Here is a 21,219-nt window from a genome sequence, read left to right on the forward strand (position 1 = left end):
GTGAGGAGTTTTAAAGCCAAACTGTGACAGATGGAGGATCAAAGGAGCCGAAGAAGAAGCGGAACCAAAGCTGGAAAAGAGACGACAGAAAACAAGGAGAAACGTTGGTGTGGCCTTTCCCAGCTGGGAATCACTGATGAGGGATAAATATTTTCAGAGAGACGCCGAAGTTGTCTGTTTTCTGCTGGACAGGTAATTTAACCCAGCAATGCAAATGTAACCAGCTGTTTGATAGCGTTAGTTAGAACATGGTCATGAGCAGAGTTACCGACACAGGAAACCTTTTTCTGACTGTTAGCAGGGTTGAAAGTTAATATTTCTGCTCCAAAACTATAAATAGTATTGACTTTATCATAGGTGAGTTGGTGTGGGATGGTTCAGAGGTGCAACGGGTCTTTTAGATGAGATGTGGTGTTTAAGCTCTTGAGCTGTTCTTTTGCTGATGAGTTAGTCTTTTCTGATGGTGTGAAAACAAACTGTTCTTATAGTTTTATAGTCTTATAGTTTACTGACATTTGGGGGAATCTTACTGCCTTCATCCTGGCTCCTCTGTTTCACCTTTTGTCCAGTATCTACTCTGTTATAAAATGTCTCCTAAATGACCACCAGTCATACATTTTAAGTCATAAAATGATAAAATGTCATTATTGGGGCCTTTTTGACATCCACACTGTCTGAAGGGGACACATTAATACCACACTGTGAAGCAAACTAAAGGTACACTTTTACTTTGTCACAAGCATTTTTAATGCTCATCTTTACTAAATACACCTAACCTCCTCTTCTCAGCTAGAGGGAAAAAAGACCTGAGGAAGAGTCAAAGAGGTACAAAAGGTGAGTTTTTGTTTCTGTGATGTTAACTGTTGTCTCCATACAAAAGGCAGCTGTGTGAGAAGTGTGACAGAGTGCAGCTGCCTCCCCAGGAAGAGCCTGCTTCCCTGTGGGCTTATTGAACCGTGTACCTAAAAATAAAGTATGTTTGTGGTCGGGCTGCTGGCGGTGTTGCTGATGGCTTTTTCTCCAGTGGCAAAAACTGAGAGCAAGAGAAAACCTACCAAAATGACTTCTCATACTCGTGATGTCTTCTAGATACATGATGTTAACAGGGCCATATATAATTATCTGAGCTATTTATGGTTAAAATAAGACGTTCTGTTGGTGGTCTGCAGATTAAAAGCAGAAATCCTCAGCTATGGTGTCGATGGATTATTCATCTTGTCATATAAACATGTTAATAAGGTGAAAAAGTTGTTTTTAGCAGAAGGACACTTCAGATGAATAACTGATTTTTGTGTATCTACACTTTCAGACAGCTGTATAAGAAAAACAGCAGAAATTACAGCGTATATGCCCCCAAATCTGAAACAATCTACACATTCATCCTTTAGTTCTAAACCAGGCATCCCAGGGAAATAACTGCTGTGGTGTTTTTCTGTCTAACCTTGTGTTCACTGTTGTGTCTCCATGTGTGTGATGTGTGGAACATGCTGTGGTTGTTCTTTACAGAGATGAACACCTGAATGTCTCTGCAGAAGACAGAAATTCAGAGTCTTGAACAAAGGTAACATTTCAGCTGTCAGAAGCTCTTTGATCTGCATGTCGTCTGTTTTGTTTCTGTATTTTTTTTATGAAGCATATTTGACAACATTGTTGAATAGATGAAGGCAAAAAGATGAAGATTTTACATTTTACTGTGCTACAATAACAGCTGAAGATACAGTGTATACACTCTAAAACCTGACAAAAACCTCCAGATATAAACCAGGATCGTGAAGAGGAGAATCACAGGTGGAGCAGGGATGCCTCGAAGGAAGAGCCTCCAACCAGATGACCCCAGAGAACTCAGTTTGGTGCCCCCCATACCTGCAGCATCCACATCAGAACTGGAGCAGACACAAGACAGCAAAGATCTCAGTAAGTGACTCACATCTGTTTTTCTGCTTTGTAACATATGAACTAATCCTTTAATTTATGATAATAATACTACTAATAATAATACATTTTATTTGAGAAATACTTTACATCGTAAAAACAATCTCAAAGTAACACTAAACCCATAAAAAAAGTAAAGATTTTAAGGATTAAAATGTCTCCTAAAGAGAAAAAAAAGACCCTTTTTAAAACCAGACATATCTGTGGAGCCCTTAGGTGGTCTGGTAGGGAGTTGTCCAGGCGCAGAAAGCTCGGTCCCCCATTGTGCGGGTCTTAGTCCTCGGACAGTTGAGCCGGTGGGTGTTGGTGGAGCGGAGGGATCGTTCTGAGGTGTATAGGATGAGGAGCTCTGTGAGATATGGAGGAGTGTTGCCATGGATGCAGTGAAATGTGAGCAGGGAGACCTTCTATTCAATCCTTGCGGAGACAGGGAGCCAGTGTAGTGTGTGGAGGATGGGGGAGATGTTCTTATACTTCCGCACTCTCATCAGGATCCTCGCACCACTGTTCTGGATGCACTGTAGCCTTTGGAGGCTTCTGCTGGGGATCCCAATGAGAAGTGCGTTGCAGTAATCCAGTCTGGAGGAGACAAAGGCGTGGACAAGCTTCTCAGCATCAGGGAGAGTGAGAGTGGGATGGAGTTTTGCAGTGTTTCTGACGTGGTAAAAAGCGGTCTTTGAGTGGTTTTGATGTGAGACTCAAAGGTCAGCTGAGGGTCAAATCTCACACCCAATTGGTGAGAAAAGATCCCAGTGTTCTGTCCAGCATTGTCCATGTCGCTCTTCAATCGACAGAGCTGACTGAGATGCTGCTTTAATTATTACATTAACCTATTCTCTTATTTTCGTTGATTTAATGACTTTCCAGTGACTCGTAGTTGTCTTCAATGTATGTTTGTGTTTCAGTGTTACCTGAAGATGTCCAGCAGCTGTCTGGGTTCAAAGAAGTGGTTTCCTGGAGTTCAAATCTGAACCAACAGGACCCAAAACCCCTCCACATGAAGGAAGAAGAAGAGGAAATCTGGACCAGTCAGGAGGGAGAGCAGCTTGATGGGCAGCAAGAGGCCGATATCAACAGGTTCCCATTCACTGCTGTTACTGTGAATAGTGAAGATGATGAAAAGAAACCTCAGTCCTCACAGCACCATCAAATCAAAATAGAAGACAACACTGATGCAGAGCCTCGAACCAGCAGCTCGTGCAAACAGATGAAAACAGAAGCTGATGAAGAGAACCGTGGAGAACCAATTGAGAGGTTGCATCTAAATTGTCATTTAGAACTTAATACTATTGTAAATACTTCAGACACCTCTGAGACTGAGGTCAGTGATGATGAGTATTGGCAGAAATCTTCTTACACTGAACCTGAAACTGATGACAAAGACACTGATTGGTGGGCAAAGGAGTCTGGTGTAAATTATGACGTTGGACATAACACTGACAAAAAAACATTCAGCTGTTCTGAGTGTGGTAAACTGTTTACCTCTAAGTATTGTCTCGATAGACACTGGCACATCCACGCAGGGGAAAAAACCTTTAGTTGTGTGGATTGTGGTAAAAAATTTATACACAAATCAAATCTAATAAAACATATAAATGTTCACTCAGAAGAAAAACCATTTGGCTGCGACATTTGTGGTAAACGTTTTAATCAAAACACGAATCTTAAGGCACACATGAGAGTCCACACAGGGGAGAAACCATTTGGTTGTGATCAGTGTGGCAAAAGATTTTGTGATCAAGGAAATTTTTCACGACACATGCGAATCCATAGAAGCGAGAAATCATTTAAATGTGATGTGTGCGGTAAAAGTTTTCACCAAAAAACTAATTTTGAGGCACACCTGACAGTCCACACAGGAGAGAAACTATTTGGCTGTGATGAGTGTGGTAAAAGTTTTAAAACTAGGTCACATTTGAAGAGACACATGAAACTCCACACAGAGGAGAAACCTTTTGGCTGCGACATTTGTGGAAAAAGATTTAATCAAAACACAAATCTTAAGGCACACATGAGAATCCACACAGGTGAGAAACCATTTGGCTGTGATGAGTGCAGTAAAAGATTCAACCATAGGTCACATCTTAAGACGCATAAGAGAGTTCACACTGGAGAGAAACCATTTGGTTGTGATGTTTGTGGTAAAAGATTTAATCGAAACACAACTCTTAAAACACATATGCTAGTCCACACAGGAGATAAACCATTTGTTTGTGATGTTTGTGGCAAAAGATTTAAACTCAATGAATATCTTAAGTGTCACATGGGAGTCCACACAGGAGACAAACCTTTTGCTTGTTTTGATTTTGATAAAAGATTTAGAAATAAGTCACATCTTAAGACACACATGGACATCCATCCAGGGGAGAAATCATTTGACTGCTATCTTTGTGGTAAAAGTTTTAATCAAAACTCAAATCTTATGGCACACATGAAGCTCCACACAAGAGAGAAAACATTCTGCTGTGATGTTTGTGGTAAAACATTTAATCAAAACACAAATCTCACGACACATATCAGAGTCCACACAGGTGAGAAACCATTTGGTTGTGATGAGTGTGGTAAAAGATTTTCTGATCGAAGAAATTTTTCCCGACATGCGAGAGTCCATAGCAGAGAAAAACTATCTATTCTCAGTTAATCTGGGATGTTTTGTTTGTTACCCGATACCCACACATCAGTAGTAGTTATAATAATATTTGAACTTTTTAGTTCAAATATATATATAGTCATGGAGACAGTGACAGCCCAACTAGCAGAAATATCAGCATATAGGAACAGACAAATTATAAACAGAAGTGTCTTATACATCCTGTGGTGTTTGGTCAACAATAAAGCTTATTTTCTGGAACTCTTTCATACTTATGCAGTGTAATTTTACAAAATGTAAAGGAAAGTAAAGAATTCTGTCAATTTCTTTTTCTAAAAATACTTTTTTTAGCACGTTTTGAACTTCAGAACCCCCTAAATATAGTTTTGTATAGCCATTTATTTATCAAAGAATATTCTAGTAGCCTAAGTATTAAACTAATAAACAAGAAACATCACGATTCAGTACATATAATATGAAAGGTGCTCGACTGCTGTTCCACATGATAGAATCTGGACTGATGTGATGCAGGGCTGAGTCGCCTCAGTTTGGGATGTGTGAATTATGAGGAAGAACAGCAGCGGTTTACACCCGGATATATAAGACATTTAAAAAAATGAAAAATAGATGGCTTGAAACATTAAGCAACTCATTTGAAAAGGCAGACGTGAGAAAGACCCTCAAACCGTTAATTTTTTTGTTTTAGTTAGGGAATTATTATTATTATTAAATACAAATATGAAAGATAACTGTAAAATATAGCTATTATTGTTGTACCCCAACTGTTGTACCCTACTGGTCTAATTTTACAGAGAATGTGAACTGGAGTAAGATTTAGGCCCTCCCTAACAGATTTCTTCTTGGGAAAAATGGGAAGTTTCCTACAAAATCTTACATCAGCGTTATCCTACTAACGACCATCTTCATAGATTTGAGGAAACTTTTGAGGATTTGTGTCAACATCTCCTTGTGTGAAATGTATCCACAAGCAACTGTGCACCTGTTTTGGCAAAGTTATGACTACAATAAATTTTGGAAAGATCTTACTCAATATATTCTCAATAAATTGGACATTGTAGTCTGTCGTTGGGAAAGTATACTTTTTGGTTTTCACGATAAAAATACTAAAAAACAGAATAAGCTATATTCAGTGAATCTGCTGATCGTTGTAGGTCAATTTCACATCCTCAAAGTAAAAGTAGCCACTATAAACCTTTATTTATAATCTTTAAAAACTGTACATCAAAACTTTCTCTGATTCAGAAAATAAGAAAGCTGTAAAAACTCCTTATGTCAAATTCAAAATTCAAATAAAAATAACAAAACTTTATTTATCCCTGGGGTAAATAAGGAGGCATGTAGAGCAGATAATGCAATACAAGACATTCAATGTAAAATAAAATGAGAATAATAAGATAAAATAAATAGTAAATAAAGCAAAATTGCAATAAAGCAATCAAAAGGTGCAAATGGGCATTGAGCTAGTTAAGTATTCGTGCTCCACATTTAATGTCTTCATAAGAAAATTCCTTCCGGTAATGTTTGAGTCATTACAGCACATAAATTAATAACTGTTTGTTTCCGCTAATTTTGTTATTCTATCAATTAACAAATGACAAGTTTACAAATAAACAAAATAACGGCTATCCATTTTCGGTCGCCATCTTGTACGCGCGCAAAGGATTATGGGTGATTTTAGAACCCACGAGCATACAACTGAAGCTTCCTTGAAAATCCACCGAGTAAATGACTGTTAGCTTAAGTTCTTGAAGTTCTTCTTAGTTTCCTCGATATTGGAACAATCCTTCAGTGAGATTTGATGACGTAGCATTCAGAAACCTTATGAGAATCACCGTGTCGATCCGAAAGGAGGGTTTTCATTCTCCCTCTCCAACAGCTGCTGCTTGCTATCCGTTTAGTGTTGTGATAAATGGAGGATCATAGCCGCTGGAGAGGAAGCAACAGCAGGAAACGAGGACAAACGTTGGTGTGGCCTTTCCCAGCTGGGAATCACTGATGAGGGATAAATATTTTCAGAGAGACGCCGAAGTTGTCTGTTTTCTGCTGGACAGGTAATTTAACCCACCAGTGGAAATGTAACCAGCTGTTTGATAGCGTTAGTTAGAACATGGTCATGAGCAGAGTTACCGACACAGGAAACCTTTTTCTGACTGTCAGCAGGGTTGGAAGTTAATATTTCTGCTCCAAACAGTGTTGCCAGGTGGGAAATATATTATCGTACCAGAGATATAAAATTATCGAACTTCGAGGGAAATTATTGTACACCTGTCATAACCAAAATAACAAGTCTATTGATGCGCTATAGTCACTCTGGTGTTTAATAGCGTCTAAAAGACACTCACATCTTTGCATCAGCAGCCCCACAGTTGCGTTAGGCTAAATGTCACCAGTAAACAATGACGAGTGGGAACTAATGAGCCAAATAATGAGGCCTGGAGGCTACTGTTAGGAACTTCTGAGGCAAACGCATCAATAATGAGGCCTGGAGGCCACCTACTGTCGTGCACGTCACTCGTAGCTCACATAAATAAGCGCGATTGTCTTGAAACTTGCCACATATAAATGGAAATGCCTTCAGGGTTCACAAAAAAATCCAACAGACAGTTGCGACAGGCTGATTATAACCGATTACAACTACACATTCACAGAATGGTCAAATTATTTTACATATATATCGTATTTAATTTTTTGGGATTATTGATCGTACACAGGGAAAAATGATCGTACACCTGGCAACACTGGCTCCAAAACTTGAATTTCTGTTTGTTTTTACTTGGTGACGTTCCTGAAATCAGCCCACTGCTACGGTGGCCCTGAGGGTCAAAACGCAACAACATTTCAGAAAACGTGACAGTCTTTCTGAAATGTTTCGTTTTCTGAAATGTTTTTTACCCTCAGGGCCACCATACACTACTTCAGAAAGTTACTGAAAGTAAAAAATGAGCAGGAACAAGGTGAAGAGATCAGTTAGGATGGAAGAAAGCTCATCCTCACAGTTATTTTGTGTTTCAGGAGAGAAACAATATGCAAACAGGTTTACTTACTGTTGACCTGATGCTATGTGGAGAAAAATGTGCATAAAACCTGCATCAAAACTGTTTCTTTAATTCCTATTATGGTTCATTGCAAATTGACACTATTTTGTCTTTCTTAAACATCTAAATGATAGAGATTTAAGTTAAATTCAGTTTTGTAGCTGACAAACCAATTTTTTAACATGTTTTGACCCTTCAGAGTTTACTCTGAACTGATTCTTTTACATCATAACCCAAAAGCATTGGACTTTACTGCAGTTTGAGTTGGTGTGGAACAGTAAGGTGAAGACAAAGTGTTTCCACTGGGTGTTAAAGAGGGCCTTCGTGTGTATTTAATAACTTTTTTTTCCCAACAACAGAAATGAATGAACAGAGATGAACACCTGAATGTCTCTGCAGAAGACAGAAATTCAGAGTTTTTAACGAAGGGAACATTTCAGCTGTCAGAAGCTCTTTGATCTCCATGTTTTCATGCATTAATAATTGATTGTTGTCAGTTTCTTTCATGAATAACCAACTGGATATTTGACATTTGTGTATTTTCAGTTTCAGACAGCTGCTCTGGATAAACGGCAGAAGATACAGCGCATACACCCTGAAATCTGACAAAAACCTCCAGATTTAAACAAGGATTGTGAAGAGGAGAATCACAGGTGGAGCAGGGATGCCTCGAAGGAGGAGCCTCCAACCAGATGAGCCCAGAGGACTCAGTCTGGTGCCCCCCATACCTGCAGCATCCACATCAGAACTGGAGCAGACACAAGACAGCAAAGATCTCAGTAAGTGACTCACATCTGTTTTTTAACACATTTAATTGTACTATAACTTGTGCTACGGTACCTTGCAAAAGTATTCAGCCTGTGCCACATTTCCTATTTTGGAAATGTGGCCCCTTGCTGTGTATTATGAGCAAACATCTCCACTTTGGTCTGGTCTGTCCAAAGGACATTGTTCCAGAAGTCTTGTGCTTTGTTCAGATGCAGCTTTGCAAACCTAAGCTGTGCTGCCATGTTCTTTTTAGAGAGAAGAGGCTTTCTCCTGCAGCCCTTCCAACAACTTTGCTTTGCAGAAATTGGCCACAAACTTAGTTTGTAATATTTCAACTAAAACTAAAGCTACTGAGGATCAGGGTAAATACATATAAACTCACGGTTGTCGTTCAATGTGCATTTGTGTCTCAGTATTACCTGCAGATGGCCAGCAGCTGTCAGTGACGATAGAAGAGATTTCCAATTCATGGAGTCCCAGTGTAGCCCAGCAGGATCCAGAGGCCCTCCACATAAAGAAGGAAGAGGAGGAATTCTGGACCAACCAGGAGGGAGAGCAGCTTGATGGACAGGAGCAGACTGATCTGACCAGGTTATCGTTCATTGCTGTTACGGTAAAGAGTGAGGATGATGAAGAGAAATCTCATTTCCCGCAGCTTCACCAAATCAAAACTGAAAATGACATAGTGACAGAGCCTCCAACCAGCACCTCAACTAAATGGATCAAAACAGAAAGTGATGAAGAGGACGACGTAGGACCAGAACCAACCGGGAACCCAGATCCAAACTTTAATTTTCTTCCAAATACTGTTGAAAAGGTTTCATACTCTTCTGAGACTGAAGACAGTGTCAGTGGACCTAAAACAGAGGACAGTGACAATAGTTGGATAGAGACCATGGTACCCGAGTCTGGTGAAAATGATGTTGATGATATAGGTTGTGACAATGCTAATTCTGCCAAAGGATCCTTCAGCTGCCCTGAATGTTATAAACAGTTTCTCCACAAGCAGTCTCTTAAGAGACACATGCAAGTTCACACAGGAGAGAAATCTTTCCTGTGTGACGATTGTGGAAAAGGATTTTATGAAAAGGCCTGTCTTAAAGCACACATGAGGGTCCATACGGGAGAGAAACAATTTTCCTGTGATATTTGTAGTAAAAGATTTAGCAGAAAGCAAAATCTTAAACTACACATGCAAGGCCACACAGGAGAGAAACCTTTTGTCTGTGATGAATGTGGAAAAAGATTTAATCGAAAAGCAAATCTTAAGATGCACATGAGAGTTCACACGGGAGAAAAACCTTTTGCTTGTAGTGTTTGTGAGAAAAGATTTATCCAAAAAGCTTATCTGAAGATACACATGAGATTCCACACTGGAGAGAAACCATTTGGTTGTGATGAGTGTAGTAAAAGATTCAACGATGGGTCATATCTTAATATGCATAAGAGAGTTCACTCTGGAGAGAAACCATTTGGTTGTGATGTTTGTGGTAAAAGATTTAATCGAAACACAACTCTTAGAACACATATGCTAGTCCACAAAGGAGATAAACCATTTGTTTGTGATGTTTGTGGTAAAAGATTTAAACTCAATGAATATCTTAAGTGTCACATGGGAGTCCACACAGGAGACAAACCTTTTGCTTGTTTGGATTGTGATAAAAGATTTAGGAGTAAGTCACATCTTAAGACACACATGGACATCCATCCAGGGGAGAAACCATTTGGCTGTGATGAATGTGGTAAGAGATTTTGTGATCAGAGAAACTTTAAACGCCACATGAAAATCCATAGCAGAGAGAAACGGTTAACATGTGATGACTGTGGTAAAAGATTTGACCAAAAATCTCATTTTGATATGCACATGAGAGTTCACACAGAAGAGAAGTCATTTAGCTGCGACACGTGTGGTAAAATATTTAAGACCAAGTCGCTTTTGAAGAGACACATGAAACTCCACACAGAAGAGAAACCATTTGACTGTGATGTTTGTGGTAAAAGATTCCGCAAAAACTCACATCTCAAAGAACACATCAGAGTCCACACAGGTGAGAAACCATTTGGTTGTGATGAGTGTGGTAAAAGATTTTCTGATCGAAGAAATTTTTCCCGACATGTGAGAGTCCATAGCAGAGAAACGAATATTTAATTGTGATTTTTGTGATAAAAAAATGTAACCAAAAGCCGTCTGTTCGGGCACACATGAAAATCCCTTGGAAAAATAATACTATTGTAGAGTCTGATATAAAAATAACAAGTTATGTGAGAGTTCATGCAGTTTTAAAAGTTTTTCTTAAGTTGACCTGTTGTGTAAATACAAACATCTTTTTAAATTGGTTCAGTCTGTTAAAATGTTTTTTTGAGCTTTTACTTATCAGTAAAACTAAAATCCTTACCTGAACACAACGTACATCATTAAAAGCTGCTCAGTTTGTGCTGACAGTGTCTAAATAGATTGTCACATAAGACCGATGAAGATGAATGTTAAACCAGCAACAGAAAAGGCATACGGTATATTAAATTATATTTATTATTAAATACCACATGATTCATGTGAAGATTAGTTTGAATCAGTTTATAAACCTCTTTTATATATTGCCCATTTCACACTAACATAAGCCTAATAAATATTTCTTTACATTGAATAGATCACACTCAGTGCCACACATTGGGCCTTTAAAATAGTTTGATTTAAAACAGTTTCCTGTTGACACCGGTTTCCGCCAGGAGGTTAGTAAAAACTATCTATTCTCGGTTAATCTGGGATGTTTCGTTTGTTATCTGAAACCCACACATTAGTAGTAGTTATAATAATATTTGATCCTTTTGAATAGTCATGGTGACAGTCCAACTCGCAGAAATATCAGCACATAGGAACAAGTAATGGTTTTAATGACACTGGAAGTATCAGATATAAAAGCAATGTCAGTGATGGGCTATTGGCTGTGGTACTACTTGAAACGGGACACACTGTTATCAACACAAGTCACACCTGTTTCCATGAATCCAAAGAATCTGTCGCTTGACTGTATTTTGTTGGCAATAAACTATTGAGATAAAATTATAAAAATGATAGATGTTTGGGTATCTATCATTTATCCAAAAAAGGGATCTAAAAATATTGAAACAGGAATTAAAGATTATCAATTCTTTTTTGAGAATCTCATTTTGGTCATCGAGTTTTGTTCGTTGTATTTTGTTCCAGTGCTTATCTGTGGATGTTATTAAATGCACTTTAATACCAAGAATTTCTTATCATTTGAAAATTGCTGTCTCAAAAAAACTGAAGGGAAAAGGGTTAAAAGGGGCAACTTTTATTTGTCACTCAAAGTGAAAGAAGAAACATCACGTTGAGGTAAAAACAGGAAAATATTAAGAACTGTGTAGAGAGAGCTAAAAGTGAAGCTAAGAGAAAACAAGAATGTGTACTTGAAGTCTCAGGTGGAAATATTGAAAAGAAATGGCGAGAGAACAGTATCCTGTCATACTTCTGTGCTGCTGACCACCGTCTCAGACGTACAGCCCTTCAGTCACATAAACTCTGGTCTGTTTGTGAGGCAGTTGGCAATAGTCATCAGACAAATTATAAACAGAGGTGTCTTATACATCCTGTGGTGTTTGGTCAACATTAAAGCTTCTTTTCTGGAACTCTTTCATACTTATGCAGTGTGATTTTACAAAATGTAAAGGAAAGGAAAGAATTCTGTCAATTTGTCTTTCTAAAAGTACTTTTTTTTTTAGCACGTTTTGAACTTCAGAACCCCCTAAATATAGTGTTGTATAGCCATTTATTTATCAAAGCATATTCTAGTAGCCTAAGTATTAAACTAATAAACAAGAAACATCACGATTCAGTACATATTATATGAAGGGTGCTCGACTGCTGTTCCACATGATAGAATCTGGATTGATGAGTCGCCTCAGTTTGGGATGTGTGAATTATGAGGAAGAACAGCAGCGGTTTACACCCGGATATGTGAAAAAGACATTTAAATGCTTTACCAAAATGAAAAATAGATTGCTTGAAACATTAAGAAACTCATTTGAAAAGGCAGACGTGAGAAAGACCCTCAAACCGTTTAGTTAGGGAATTATTGATCATGCCTATGATTAAACTTTCCCAAACCTGCAACTCTACCCTATCTGGGCCCCAGAATGACCTCTGTGGGTAATGTCTGTTTATTAAATACAAATATGAAAGACAACTGTAAAATATAGCTATTATTGTTGTACCCCAACTGTTGTACCCTACTGGTCTAATTTTACAGAGAATGTGAACTGGAGTAAGAGTTAGTTAGAGTAAATCTCCTAACAAATTTCTTCTTACAAATAAAATAAGGGAAGTTTCCTACAAAATCTTACATCAGCGTTATCCTACTAACGACCATCTTCATAGATTTGAGGAAAACCTTTGTGTCAACATCTTGTGTGAAATGTTTCCATGAACAATTGTGCACCTGTTTTGGCAAAGTTGGAAAGATCTTACTCAGTATATTCTCAATAAATTGGACATTGTCGTCTGTTGTTGGGAAAGTATACTTTCTGGTTTTCACGATAGAAATACTAAAAAACAGAATAAGCTATATTCAGTGAATCTGCTGATCGTTTTAGGTCAATTTCACATCCTCAAAGTAAAACATGGCCACTATAAACCTTTATTTATAACCTTTAAAAAGAAAACTGAGCTGTACATCAAACTATCTCTGATTCAGAAAATAAGAAAGCTGAAAAAAACTTCTTATTTCAAATTCAAAATTCAAATAAAAATAACAAAACTTTATTTATCCCTGGGGGTAAATAAGGAGGCATGTAGAGCAGATAATGCAATACAAGACATTCAACGTAAAATAAAATGAGAATAATAAGATAAAATAAGTAGTAATTTAAGGAATAAATGTGCAATAAAGAAATAAAAAAGTGCAAATAGGCATTGAGGAAGGTAAGTATTTGAGCTCAATATTTAATGTCTTTATAAGAAAATTCCTTCAGGCTATGTTTGAATCATTACAGCGCATGAATTAATAACCGTTTGCGCTATTTCTGTTGTTTTATGGAAGTCGAGAAAATAATTCACAAATGACTAGTTTACAAATAAACAAACAAAATAACGGCTCTCCATGTTCGGTCGCCATCTTCTATGGGCGCAAAGGATTGTGGGTGATTTTAGAACCCCTGAACACCAACTGAAGCTTCCTTGAAAATCCACCGAGTAAATGACTGTTAGCCTAAGTTCTTGAGGTTCTTCTTAGTTTCCTCGATATTGGAACAATCCTTCGGCGAGATTTGATGACGTAGCATTCAGAAACCTTATGAGAAGCACCGTGTCGATCCGAAAGGAGGGTTTTCATTCTCTCTGTCCAACAGCTGCTGCTTGCTATCCGTTTAGTGTTGTGATAAATGGAGGATCATAGCCGCTGGAGAGGAAGCAACAGCAGGAAACGAGGAGAAACGTTGGTGTGGCCTTTCCCAGCTGGGAATCACTGATGAGGGATAAATGTTTTCAGAGTGACGCCGAAGTTGTCTGTTTTCTGCTGGACAGGTAATTTAACCCAGCAGTGGAAATGTAACCAGCTGTTTGATAGCGTTAGTTAGAACATGGTCATGAGCAGAGTTACCGACACAGGAAACATTTTTCTGACTGTTAGCAGGGTTGGAAGTTAATATTTCTGCTGCAAAACTTGAATTTCTGTTTGTTTTTACCTGGTGAAAGTTACTGAAAGTAAAAACTGAGCAGGGATAAGATGAAGAGATCAGTTAGGATGGAAAAAAGCTCGTCCTCACAGTTATTCTGCATAAAACCTGCATCAAAACTGTTTTATCTTTAATTCCTGTTATGGTTCCATTGCAAATTGACACTATTTGGTCCTTCTTAAACATCTAAATTACAGAGATTTAAGTTAAATTCAGTTTTGTCGCTGACAAACCAATTATTTTAACATGTTTTGACCCCTCAGAGTTTACTCTGAACCGATTCTTTTACATCATAACCCAAAAGCATTTGACTTTACTGCAGTTTGAGTTGATGTGGAACAGTAAGGTGAAGACAAAGTGTCTCCACTGGGTGTTAAAGAGGGCCTTCGTGTGTATTTAATGACTTCTTATAATTTTCCCAACAATAGAACTCAGCAGATTTCACAGTTTTACTGAAGTTTTTGTAAAAAATCAGGAGTAGTACCAGTTACAGCGACTTTCTGATGCCTGTCAAAAGAAACTGAGAAAAGTGTGAATGAGTGCAGATTTATTGGGAATCCAGCAGCATTAAAAAACACTTAAACTTTACTGTTTTCACTAAAAGATGAAAGATCACAGCAGCAGCAGAGTCTACATTGATGCTTTGACAGATGAGTCATCACACAAATAACATTTTTCCTTGTTTATGTTGTTTCTGTTCACAGTTGTGTCTCGATGTGTGGAACATGCTGTGGTTATTCTTTACAGAGACGAACACCTGAATGTCTCTTTTTTTAACGAAGGGAACATTTCAGCTGTCAGAAACTCTTTGATCTCCATGTTTTAATTCATTAATAATTTATTGTTGTCAGTTTCTTTCATGAATAACCAACTGGATATTTGACATTTGTGTATTTTCAGTTTCAGACAGCTGCTCTGGATAAACGGCAGAAGATACAGTGTATACACCCTGAAATCTGACAAAAACCTCCAGATTTAAACAAGGATTGTGAAGAGGAGAATCACAGGTGGAGCAGGGATGCCTCGAAGGAGGAGCCTCCAACCAGATGACCCCAGAGGACCCAGTCTGGTGCCCCCCATACCTGCAGCATCCACATCAGAACTGGAGCAGACACAAGACAGCAAAGATCTCAGTAAGTGACTCACATCTGTTTTTCTGTTTTTTAACACATTTAATTGTACTATAACTTGTGCTACGGTACCTTGCAAAAGTATTCAGCCTGTGCCACATTTCCTATTTTGGTAAGCTACATAAGTATTGGAAATGGCCTTATAACCCTTCCCAGACTAATGGGCAGCAACAGCTGCTTCTCTGAGATAATTGCTGGTGTCTTTCCTCCTTGGCATGGTGCTAATTTTCTCACACCTCTGCTGATAAAGACACACACTGAAGCTTTTAAGATCTTAAAACCTGACTGCTCACCAGCAGGCTGCCATCTACCTTCTCTAAACTTTACTGTGCACTTAAATGCTGTGTATTAGTTGTTTTACATGTGAAAAGCCAATATTCTTATGATTCCTTTGGATATATTCATGGATAATCACAGATAGAGCCTGTTGGTAATCCACTCATCTACATTTTCTCAACAAAAATGGTCTGTTGTTTCACTGATAAGAGTCTCAGTGATCCAATTCAGTAAAACCTTTAACCTGAAAAATGTTTCTTAATCATTTCCAATTAGCTGGCAGCTGTGCCTATCTGTCATGTGTTCTCTTATTAATTTGTCCGGCATGTAAACATTCATGATCTGGTGTTTTAATAATCAGCCATAACTTTTGACCGACACTTTGAAGCTTCCTGAACTGAGCCGGAGCTTTGGAGCTTTGTTCGCTGTCAGAGACGAGCAGGAGGCTTTCCGAGAATAATTCATCCTTTGAGTTTTGAAACGGCTTTTTGCACAACATGCTGGTGGTAACTCTTCCTGCTAAACCTGCCTGTCCTTATGTATAGTGATAGCAACAGTGAAGCTAACGCTGCATCTTCTTGAATCTCTTGCATCTGCAACGTAGTTTTTTTGTTTTTTCTTTTTGTGATGACAACTTTCCCCCGATCTGTATTTGTAATAGTGACAGTAACTTCTATCCGTTATTTATTTATTTTTAACTACATTTGTTATGACTAAAGTGTGTTCTCTAGTTTCTGGTGCATACATGGTAGCAAAATGGTGTGTTGTGTTGGGCTGGAAACCCAAGTTGTGACTGTTGTATCTCAGCCTATAGGCACTCTTTACAGGAATGTGCACAACAAACGTTGATGTACTTCAAAACGAGTAAAAAAAAAATGCTTGTTTATTTCAGATTTGTTAAAACTTGATTTTTCTAGTGAAATTAATTCCATCTTATGATATGAATTGTCTCATTTATGATCATTATTTATAAGTTCTCATTAAATTTGGGATTTTTTTGTTTGCTTTGCAGAAATGGGCCACAAACTTAGTTTGTAATATTTCAACTAAAACTAAAGCTGCTGAGGATCAGGGTAAATACATATAAACTCACGGTTGTCATTCAATGTGCATTTGTGTCTCAGTATTACCTGCAGATGGCCAGCAGCTGCCAGTGACGATAGAAGAGATTTCCAATTCACGGAGTCCCAGTGTAGCCCAGCAGGATCCAGAGGCCCTCCACATAAAGAAGGAAGAGGAGGAATTCTGGACCAACCAGGAGGGAGAGCAGCTTGATGGACAGGAGCCGACTGATCTGACCAGGTTATCGTTCATTGCTGTTACGGTAAAGAGTGAGGATGATGAAGAGAAATCTCAATTCCCGCAGCTTCACCAAATCAAAACTGAAAATGACGTAGTGACAGAGCCTCCAACCAGCACCTCAACTAAATGGATCAAAACAGAAAGTGATGAAGAGGACGACGTAGGACCAGAACCAACCGGGAACCCAGATCCAAACTTTAATTTTCTTACAAATACTGTTGAAAAGGTTTCATACTCTTCTGAGACTGAAGACAGTGTCAGTGGACCTAAAACAGAGGACAGTGACAATAGTTGGATAGAGACCATGGTACCCGAGTCTGGTGAAAATGATGTTGATGATATAGGTTGTGACAATGCTAATTCTGCCAAAGGATCCTTCAGCTGCCCTGAATGTTATAAACAGTTTCTCCACAAGCAGTCTCTTAAGAGACACATGCAAGTTCACACAGGAGAGAAATCTTTTCTGTGTGATGATTGTGGAAAAGGATTTTATGAAAAGGCTTGTCTTAAAATACACATGAGGGTCCATACGGGAGAGAAACATTATTCCTGTGATATTTGTAGTAAAAGATTTAGCAGAAAGCAAAATCTTAAAGTACACATGCGAGACCACACAGGAGAGAAACCTTTCGTCTGTGATGATTGTGGGAAAAGATTTAATCGAAAAGCAAATCTTAAGATGCACATGAGAGTTCACACGGGAGAAAAAGCTTTTGCCTGTAGTGTTTGTGGGAAAAGATTTATCCAAAAAGCTTATCTGAAGATACACATGAGATTCCACACTGGAGAGAAACCATTTGCCTGTGATGAATGTGGAAAAACATTCTATCAAAAGGCAAATGTTAAGGAACACATGAAAATCCACACAGGGGAGAGGCCTTTTGTCTGTGTCGTTTGTAGTAAAACATACAGCTTAAAAAAAGAGCTTCAAATACACATGAGAGGCCACACAGGAGAGAAACCTTTCCCCTGCGATTATTGTGGTAAACGATTTACACAAAAGAAAAATCTTAAAACGCACTTGAGAATCCACACTGGAGAGAAGCCATTCGTTTGTGACGATTGTGGTAAAAGATTTAACCAAAACACAAGTCTTAAGACGCACATGAGAGTCCACACAGGAGAGAAACCGTTTGCCTGCGATGATTGTGGACAAAGATTTAACCACAACTCGTCATTGAAGACGCACATCAGGTTCCACACTGGAGAAAAATCTTTTGCTTGTGATGATTGTGGGAAAAGATTTTATCAAAAGGTCCATCTTAAAACACACATGAGAGTCCACACAGGAGAAAAACCTTTCATCTGTGATATTTGCGGTACGAGATGTGGCTTAAAAACGGACCTTCAAGCACACATGAGAATCCACACAGGTGAAAAACCTTTTTCCTGTGATGATTGCGGTAAAAGTTTTTCCCAAAACACGAGTCTTAAAACGCACATGAGAGTCCACACAGGAGAAAAACCTTTTGCCTGTCAAGTTTGTAGTACACAATGTATCCGAAAGAAGGATCTAGAAGTACATTCTCGAATCCACACGGGGGAGAAACCTTTTAGCTGTGATGTTTGCAGTAAAACATTTAGCAGAGTAACAGATTTCCGGACCCACATGAGAGTGCATACAGGAGAGAAACCGTTTAGTTGTGGCGATTGCAGTAAAAGATTTAGCCAACACACATCTCTGAAAAAACACATGAGAGTTCATACCGGAGAAAAGCCATTTCTTTGTAATACTTGTGGTAAAAGATTTAATCGAAGCACAAATCTTAAGACACACATGAGAATCCACACTGGAGAGAAACCTTTTGACTGTGACGTTTGTGGTCAAAGATTCAGTCAAAGCACGTGTCTTAAAACACACATGAGAGTCCACACGGGAGAGAAACCTTTTGGTTGTGGTATTTGTGAGAAAAGATTTAGCCAGAGCACACGTCTTAAGACGCACATGAGAGTCCACACGGGAGAGAAACCTTTTGGCTGTGAAATCTGTGGGAAAAGATTTAGCCAAAGCACGTGTCTTAAAAAACACATGAGAGTCCACACAGGAGAGAAACTTTTTGGCTGCGACGTTTGTGGTAGAAGATTTAGTGTGCAAGGCAATCTTGCAAAACACATTACAATCCACACTAGAGAGAAACCAGTGGTAGTGAACGCGGTAAAAGATTTAACGGAAAAGATAAACTTACAAGTCACTTGAGAATCCACATAATCCTGACCTATAAGATGTGCAAAAACAAGCTTATCACCTTTTAGCTGTGCTACATAGTAATATAAAAGAGGTTGATGACTGTTGCTGATACCTAAAAGAATAATCCTGGATGGTTTCTGCTGGCTGCTTTAGGCGCATTATCCTAATCACCCTTTGAATCTTTACATCAGGGGGTTCATAAAGGCATGTTGTGCAGAATATTCCTCAAACGGATCATATGAACTAAATTAATCCTTCTTAATCACGTTGTGCCCCTCAGCAGAAATCTGTTTGTCTATTTCCTTGTAGAAACACAACGGTCTGCATTTAATACACTTTTATGCCTTATTTAGTTATTTCAGGACATTTTGGAGGATTTTTTCCAATAGATACCCCTTAATGCTACCGACTGGCCTTTTAAGATGCCATTACTTGTTGTCATTGGCCTCTTTTAGCTGGTTAGTGGTATCCATGCGCTCTTAATTCTTCTGAAATGTGTTCAGTTTGATGTTTGGGACTTGAAAGTCTCATTGTGACTAAACAAAGCTTTGCTCTAGAGGAGCAAAATTCAGCTGATGAGTCTCCATCCTCCAGTGTTTGCCCTGATAGTGGCATCTAAAAGTATGAAAAACTTATAACTAAAAGCGATTGAAGTGCATTACATGTTTTATCTTTAAACCAATAGATTTTATAGAGATATAAAAAGTCTTAAAGGTTTAAATAACACAATACAACATTCCCATGTTACAGTTGTTGTACCTTAATGTATATAGATCAAAGTTGTTGGTGACTGGTGACAGTATTTGGGGAGAGGTTCATGTGATGAATTATCAGATATCATAATCAGTATTTTTGTTTTTTATGCTTTGTGCTGTGGCCTCGTGCAGAGAAAGACTTGCAGGTCATTGACAGATTGATGAGTTTCAAACAGTTACATGTACATACATTTGTGTAGCCTCAAAGATTGAAAGGGATCCTGCATCCAGCCAACCCAGATAAATGAAAATAACGTTGGTAATCTGCTGAAAAACCCAGGATCGCACAGGGAGCGAGGAGTTGTGTTTTTTATTTATTGAAGAAAATATGCAAATGTTGCACAAACCAGTGATGAGTGTGATGTCGGAGCCCCTCCCAGAGGAGTCAGGGGTCCAACATTAATTAGTAAACATTATTAAAGTGGGACCTCAGTGGGACGGGTTGAAGGAGATAAAAGGAGCTTTTTTCTCCTCATAATTGGATGTACAGGACCGGAGAACTCTGGATCTCTGTGGGTTTGACTCGTTTGTTTCTTGTGCTTATTGGCATAATAAACATCTTATTGTATGAAGTGGTGCCGTCTCCCGGTGGTCATTTCAGAAATGTTTTTTACCCAGTTTCTTAGTTCTGTTTTTTGCTGCTTTTAACCAACAGAACCAGAGTCCAGAAGAAATCTTTGGTGGCAACAAGTCGTTCCAGGTTCCCAGGTACTTTTTATTTATATGGTAGGGGTGTGACGAGATCTCGCGAGATTAAACTCAACTATATTTCTCATCGCGTTAAAAATCTGTCTCCCGAGATTTGTGAGCGAACTTCTATTTGCGACCTGTGGGGGCAGTAATGCGCCTTTGCTACGTCTAGCCTGCCAGAACCCAAAGAAGAAGAGGAGGGGAAGCAGCAAGCAGCCAGAATGACGTCGGAAAATACCGGTATTACCGTTGAAAATGCCCCCGCCACTTTCAAATCACTTGTTTGGCAGCATTTTGGGTACCCGGCGGAAATGATAGATAGCAGTAGAGTGACTGATAAGACGCGGACTATATGCAAGTATTGAATGAAAATAATGTCGTACACCGCGGCAATTTAGTTTCAATTTGTGGAGAAAGTTTATTAAAAGCTCATGCTTACGTCATGCATGTAAAGAGTTATAATAAAACTTTTCAAAATGCATGTGCAACTCTGTTAAATAAGTGTCACACCGCTACTAAATGGCATATCAGTTTATCTGGATCCCTTATCATTTGATTTTATGGACATTCTTATTATTTTGTTGTACATAGGAATGATCTTTAATGCACTGAAATGGTCTTTGGTCTGGCTGAACAGTTCTTTTTTCCTAGGGGGGGTTCCTAACTAAAGCATTTAAGGAGCACCCTCGATAAGAGCTGATTGAATTCTTTAAATACTAAGGAATACAGCTTCAGTGATGTCTTATGATCTCCTTCAGGATAGGAAACACTGGATCTGACTCATCTCTAACACTTCTGTGACTTCCAGCTTTTGCTTATATCGATCACAGTTGTACTTATA

At 38.6% G+C, this 21,219-nt stretch overlaps 3 protein-coding genes across 5 annotated transcripts in view; 2 read left to right on the plus strand and 1 right to left on the minus strand.

Annotated features, from left to right (window-relative positions):
• The window catches only part of LOC140278884 (uncharacterized), a 243,468-nt gene that overhangs the window by 216,013 nt on the left and 6,236 nt on the right, over positions 1–21,219 (minus strand). The window lies entirely within an intron of this gene.
• LOC140278497 (uncharacterized) lies at positions 1,485–20,260 on the plus strand. 3 transcript variants are annotated; one of them, XM_072373518.1, is made up of 3 exons: positions 1,485–1,561; positions 8,198–8,357; positions 8,760–11,483. In XM_072373518.1, exons 2-3 carry the CDS (start codon positions 8,243–8,245, stop codon positions 10,493–10,495), a joined length of 1,851 nt encoding a protein of 616 aa, XP_072229619.1. In that variant the 5' UTR covers positions 1,485–1,561; positions 8,198–8,242; the 3' UTR covers positions 10,496–11,483. The 3 variants fall into 3 exon arrangements, with proteins under 3 accessions (XP_072229619.1, XP_072229620.1, XP_072229618.1); XM_072373519.1 differs by having other exon boundaries at positions 1,504–1,561; positions 8,125–8,357; XM_072373517.1 differs by lacking the exons at positions 1,485–1,561; positions 8,198–8,357; positions 8,760–11,483 and adding exons at positions 13,526–13,885; positions 14,938–15,170; positions 16,568–20,260.
• LOC140278505 (uncharacterized) lies at positions 1,487–4,588 on the plus strand. Its single transcript, XM_072373528.1, has 3 exons — positions 1,487–1,561; positions 1,755–1,914; positions 2,838–4,588. The coding sequence occupies exons 2-3, from the start codon at positions 1,800–1,802 to the stop codon at positions 4,571–4,573; spliced, it is 1,851 nt and encodes a 616-aa protein (XP_072229629.1). The 5' UTR covers positions 1,487–1,561; positions 1,755–1,799; the 3' UTR covers positions 4,574–4,588.

The sequence above is a fragment of the Leuresthes tenuis genome, unplaced genomic scaffold, assembly GCF_036924035.1.
Source record: "Leuresthes tenuis unplaced genomic scaffold, fLeuTen1.0.hap1 SCAF_20, whole genome shotgun sequence".
Taxonomy (NCBI): Eukaryota; Metazoa; Chordata; class Actinopteri; order Atheriniformes; family Atherinopsidae; genus Leuresthes; species Leuresthes tenuis.